Source organism: Octodon degus, unplaced genomic scaffold (assembly GCF_000260255.1).
Source record: "Octodon degus isolate 3935 unplaced genomic scaffold, OctDeg1.0 scaffold00225, whole genome shotgun sequence".
Taxonomy (NCBI): Eukaryota; Metazoa; Chordata; class Mammalia; order Rodentia; family Octodontidae; genus Octodon; species Octodon degus.
In genome coordinates this window covers 805,901-812,361 of record NW_004524801.1, presented here as the reverse complement: position 1 = coordinate 812,361, position 6,461 = coordinate 805,901, and the positions used below count along the sequence as shown (strand labels likewise).

Here is a 6,461-nt window from a genome sequence, read left to right as displayed (position 1 = left end):
ACCCTTGTGCTTGCCAGGCAAGCACTTATTCTACTGAGCCATCTTCTCAGCCCTGAAACATTTTTTCTTTTTTTAAAAAATAATTTTATTGAGAAACAAATAGCAATGGGACAGTTTCAGAACCAATTACTAGCACAGTTTCAATAATTAATACATTGCATATTGTTGTCTTCTTAGTGGTTATTCATTGTACAAGACGCAGACATGATATCTTGTTCATAAACACTATTAGAACAACTCTCCCCATTCATTGAATTAAGAGAATGCAGCTGTATATCTATCCTATTTTGAGTATATTGATACAAAATGGTTGTTCACTTGTATCCCCCGTTTTTAATTAGTTTTGTCAGAGAAGGGCATTCCATTGTCATTTAAATATTGTAAGTGCATGAATTCAGCAAAATATTCCAATACAGTCCAATAGTCCATAATAGTAGTAGGTTTTCCGTAAGACTGGCAATGCCAGAAGTTATTGACTTCAGCCTTTTATAGCTCAGCATGTTAATATGGCTTTACTTTTTATATTTCGTTTTTATACTTTTCTGCTAGATGGTTAAGACCAAGATAAAGCAAGATCTATGCAACAAGAAATGTAACTTTTGTATCTGATAAGGTCAGTGAAATCCCCTCAGGATTTATCTTGAAACCCTGTACCACAGTTTGTAGATCCTTTGTCAGTGTCAGCCATGTGGATGAGTCACGGCCATTGCTTGACCAAGTTGCTCTCTGTGAAAGCCTGTGAGAATGTTTTCTCTCCAGGTGACTCTCCTTAGGCACACTCTACATCATCAATCACTTTCCTCTGTGGCCCTATAATCTCCTTGATCAAAAAATTTGGGACAAAACTGAGTTATAGTACAGGACCTCCTATGTCGAGTCTTCATTGACCTTGAAAGATTAAAGGAGAGAATCCTACCTCATCGCATTTTAAATGTAAATGATAATAAAATATATTTTTTTTTAATTTTAGGGAATAGTCTACAGGGTGTTCAGGGTCTCACTACTAGATTGGACTTGTAGTGATCCACTGTTTACAGTCTCCCAAGAGCTGGGATTACAGGCGCGCAGCACCATACCCAGTCTCAATTGCCAACTCACCATGCCTCAGTGGTTGGGCCAGCATTGCAGGCCCAGGGATCAAACCCCCAGCCCCTGTGCTGAGCTATTTGGCCGTCCCTAGTAAAAGAATTTTTAAATAAATAAATAGAAAAGGCTGGGGAGATAGCTCAACGGTCTGAACATCTGCCTGGCAAGTGCAAGGACCCAAATTCAATTCCATTCCTACATCTTATACTAGACCTGGAAGTCTGTGCAGCTGAAACTGGGTATGGTGGTCCACGCCTGTAATCCCAGTGCTGGGGAGGCTGAGACAGGAGGATCACTATGAGTCTGAATTGTGTATGGAGACCCTGTATCCAATAAATAAATAAATTTTTTAAAAATAAAAAATTTTAAAACATAACTATAAGTGATATTTTTAGGGGTGAAATCATTCTCTGGTTATTTTCTGGTACAACCAGAAAATAGTGGGATATTGAATTATGGCAGGTTTTGACTGTCTTTGGTGTCAGCTTAACATTCCATAGGTTGGGGTGAGATTTATATTCTACAATTCAAAGCATACTAAATGGCAATTTGCAATCAAGTTATGCATTTAATATGTCTTGGATACTTTAAATGACTTCTATTCCCATGTTGTTTTTAGTAGAACTGTTTCCTAAAGAAAACTACTTCCTAATTGTTGCCCTGAACATCTTTGGTAGTAGTAGTCCAGTTGGCCTAATTTTGTTAATGTGCTGTGAAAGATTGAAAATTTGAGTATGTAGTGTATAAGACACAAAATCGTGACCTAAAGTGGAACTTACATGTAATACTTTATTAGCATTTCAAGATACTGGTACTTAATCCTCTCACAAAAAATGGCTCCAAATTCGGAGCTGGAGGGGCAGCACGATAGCTCAGTGAACTAAAGCGCCTGCTTAGGCAAGCACAGGGACCACAGTTCATCCCCCAGCACCACAGGATACACCAGCCTTGCCCCCAGGGCAGGATGATCTGGCCACAGTCTGGGCATAGTAGCATTGGCCTGTAATCCCAGCGCTGGAGAGCTGAAAACGAGAGGATCACAAGTTTGAGCTGTATAGTGCGCCCCTGTAACAACCAAATACATTAAAAAAAAAAAAAATGGAGATGGAAAGTCACTGGAATAACTGAAAAACAATATATGCTTTTTTAGATTTTGGGTACATGTGTTAAGAATTGTGTATGATGTGAATTGTCTGTACTGGTCCTCAGCACAATTAATAAAATCTTAAATATAGAAAAAAAAATTTACTTAGGTGGTTGGCAAAAAATATCATTATTATTAGCATTAGCTGTTTATACAAAAATGGAACATTTAGGCCAGGCATGCCTGTAATCCCAGCACTAGGGAGGGTGAGGCAGGAGGATCACTGTAAGTTTGAGACTACCTTGGTCTACAAAGTGAACTCAAGGCCCACCTGAACTGCACAGTGAGGCCCTGTCTCAAAAAGACAAACATAAAATTAAATTTTGAAAAATGGACTACTGAGGGGCTGGTGAGATGGCTCAGTGGTCTAAAGCACCTAGTTAGAACAAGCTTAGCAAAGCACAGGGACCACAGTTCAATCCCCCAGCACTACATGCCAGCCAGCCCTGCCCCCTGGTGGGCTGAGCTGGCCACACACACACACACACACACACACACACACAATTTTTTTAAAAATGGACTATTGAATAGTCATTAAAATAACTTTATTAACATAGCCATTTACAAACATAAAGTGCATTGTGCTGAAATTAAGTGTTCTGGAAATTTCATCTTTCCATTATCCAATACTTAAAATAGTTTCATTCAGGTTTTCTGCAATACAATTAAGACTTTTATATCTAACTCCAATTTTTAATGAAAGTCACAGAACTACAGCCTTCCAAAATGTTTTTGAAACAATGGCTATTATAAAGCTGTATTACTGAGCTGAGCATGGTGGCACATGCCTGTAATCCTAGGACTCAAAGAGGCTGGAGTAGGCGGACAGCTACAAGTTCAAGGTCAATATGCAGTACACAGTGAGCTCAAGACCAGCCTGAACTACATAGAAGACCCTGTCTGTCTCTTATACACACACACACACACACACACACACACAAATTTCATACTGTTTACCATTTTATTTAAAGTATTGTTAGTATAGAAATAATTCGTTGAATTAAAAATTGTCAACTGATGTCCCCTTATCTAAGCAGAAAGGCTCCAAATTTGAGAATGTTGTTTTATTTGATTTAAACTTATCATACACTTTACAAAAAACTTATGCTTTTAAGAGTGTCGGGTACCAGGCTTCTGATTCACATCTATGCCAAACTATTCTATTGTTTTTTAGAGGGGTGTACTGACTGAATTCAGGGCCTCAGGCATGCTAAATCTACCACTTAGCTACACTCCAGCCCCACCAAAGCATTCTAGAAATAGACCAGTTGTTCTTCACCTACTTCTTCCTAGCCGATCATTCAATAGCAATTATCCAAGTCTTTGGATTTTCCCCTCTCCTTTCCTTCTTTCCTTTGAGACAGGGTCTCACTATGTAGTTCAGACTGGCCTCGAACTCATTATGTAGTCCAGGCTGGTCTCGAACTCCTGGTGATGCTCCTGTCTCCACTTCCCAAGTACTGGGATTACAAGTGTGCACCATTACACCTGGCTAAAATTTAGATTTTCTGAAAATCAACAGGGCACAATAATAACCTGGAAAAAGAATCCTGAGTTTCAATCTCTTGACATTAGCCAAAGATACAAGTGCAGAAAATTCAGATACTGTACCTTGTCTTTTATTTATTAAAGGGTCCCCTAAAGCAGGTTAGGTCCTAAGACAGTAAATTGGATTTTCACATCACTCAGAAGCCTCTCAAGGGCTAGTGAGATAGCTCAGCAGGCTAAAGTGCCTGCTTAGGCAAGCTTAGGTAGGTGCAGGGGACACTGTACAATCCCCAGCACCACCTGCCACACCAGCTCTGCCCTAAAAAAAGCTTCCGAGGAGTCTGATTTAACTGGGTAGGCATTTGTAAATCACCTACCTTGTGTGATTGATTTCTGTACCCAATGGATCATGAATTAGGCAAGAAAAAGCACAACCTAGATTTTTTTTTTTCCATTCAGTACCCAAAGAGAAGGCCTTTAGAGGGAAGCAACTCTATCAAACTAATTTCCTGATCTTAACCTTTTCACCCTTATAGATGTTCTACTAAGCTCAGGAGTAGAACTGCAGCAAACTTGTAAAAAAAGTCATCTGGGGGTTTAGTAGATGATAGTTCACTATACTTCTTCAGTTTTATGCTTTGATAATAGTTAGGATTTTGTTGTTCAACTACCTGTGTTTGAAAATGGCAACTGTTTCTAAGTTATCAGAGCCTTAAACTGCAATAGGATTTTTCAAATACCTTATCTGATTCGCTCGTCTCAGTTCTAGCTCATTTCACTTTTTTTTTTTTTTTTCTTTTTTCCAGAACCGGGGATTATACTCAAACCCTTGAGCTTGCCAGGAAGAGCTTATCCTACTGAGCCATCTCCCCGGCCCCTCACCTATTGATACCTGAACTCTGAAATGGACTGTCTTTGTTAGAAGTGAGATCTTTTCTTTTGCGATATCCTTATGAGTAGAGATAATAGAAAATATGACAGTTTCTTAACTTTCTCACACAAGATCTTTTGTTTTGCTATATCCTCACAAGCTGACTGAAAATTTCTGGCTCAGATTCTTAGCTTTCTCATACATCAGTGGAGGGTGTGATCAGTTTTGTGACAAAGGGCACACAGGTCAAACTCTTGTGGTAGGGCAATAATCCCAGCATCTTATGTGTGATGTCAGGTGAAGATAAACTGGGGTAATACTGTGACAGCAAATATTCCAGGCATCATATTTTAATAAATTTCCACAGATTTATCCAGCTTAAAAAACCTGTTTTGACCCTAGGAGTTTTCTCTTCTCCCTGATTAATGTCATTTGGACTTTTATCTGTAACTTCTTTTGTTTTGCTAAGAGTCTCATACATTTTCTGGGCTTTGATAATTTCTTTCTGTGCATCAAAATGGACTTTTTGCCTGGTCAGGATGGGAACAATTAAATTAAAATCATTAATTCGCTTGTTTAGTTTTCTGATGTTTTCTTCAAATTGTTCACAGACTTTCTTCCACTGTCGTTGTTCTACAGGTGTCATTGGATTCCCAAGTTTTTTCCTAGACTCTAAAATTGTCCCTCGAAGTTGCTCAATAGTATCACTTATTTCCTTTTGCATCAGAATCCATTCTGGTTGGTATCCGTTATCTATCAATATTCTGTTCAGGTTGTGGGTCATGGGATCAATATATGAGCAGCCAGAAAACTTCTTTAGAGGTTTTCCCTTCCCACTAAGATTGTCAAAATCTCCTTTGGCCATTGATTCCTGAATGAGGTCCTCCACTAATCGCTCTATTGCTTGAGTTATCTTTTGTTCCCTGCTCTGTCTTACATCCTTCACAGTTACGCTGTTAGCGAAATGCTGCCTTTGCAGTTTCTGCTTTTGATATTCCATCACTTGCTCGGTTGCACGGTCTGCCCTGAATTGCCTATATTGCTTCTCTCGCTGACTTGGAGTCCCAAAACCAATACCTTCAAAACTTAAATAATGGCGGTGCTGGGGTGTATTATATTTGAATTTTTCTTCTTCTTCTTCTGTTTCTTCCACTTTATTCCGTCTGGCATTTGTTTGTTCTACCACATGGGAAAGCACATTCCTATATGCTTCTTCGATCCTTATAAATGTTGCAGAGTCTGCAGCACTAGAACTGCTGTCTGGATGGTATTGCTTGGCAAGCTTACGGAAAGATTCCCGGACATCTTCTACAGAGCACCCCTCATCTAGATTCAGCAGCCTATAATATTCTCTGATCTTCTTTCTGGACTTATGGGTTGATATCATTCTATTTCTAATGACACCAAGACAGGAAAATATTTTCACTCGATCCAGAATCCATGAAGAATTTATCAGATGAGTTCTTAAAATCCGAGCCATCGTAGCATGCATTGTGTTCATTATTATACCCGGGGTCCTTAATAATGATCTATAAAACAACAACATGTTGAACAAAGTTGTATTATCAATTACTTCCTTACTTTCAGTATTACAGTATGATTACAAATATAATTTTTGGGGGTCAGCAACATAGCTCAGTGGACTAAAGTGCCTGCTTAGGGAAGCTTAAGCAAGCACAGGGACCTTAGTTGGAAGTGAAACACCACCTGCCTTGCCAGCCCTGCCCCCAGGGCAGGTTAAGCAGCGTCTAGGCAGCAGCGATGGTGCAGGCCTGTAATCCTAGCTCCCAGCACTGGGGAGGCTGAAAGCAGGAGGATCACCACAAGTAGTCTGAGCTGTGTAGTGAGACCCTGCAACACAAAATATATATA

At 39.4% G+C, this 6,461-nt stretch overlaps 1 protein-coding gene across 2 annotated transcripts in view; it reads right to left on the bottom strand.

Annotated features, from left to right (window-relative positions):
• Nucleotides 1-3,631: 3,631 nt before the first annotated feature.
• The window catches only part of Dnajc28 (DnaJ heat shock protein family (Hsp40) member C28), a 4,564-nt gene continuing 1,734 nt past the window's right edge, over nucleotides 3,632-6,461 (bottom strand). For both annotated transcript variants that reach the window (XM_004645338.2, XM_023705600.1), the window contains exon 2: nucleotides 3,632-6,118. In XM_004645338.2, the coding sequence (XP_004645395.1) occupies nucleotides 4,933-6,090 (1,158 nt within the window). In that variant the 5' untranslated portion in view covers nucleotides 6,091-6,118 and the 3' untranslated portion in view covers nucleotides 3,632-4,932. The remainder of the gene's footprint in view (nucleotides 6,119-6,461) is intronic.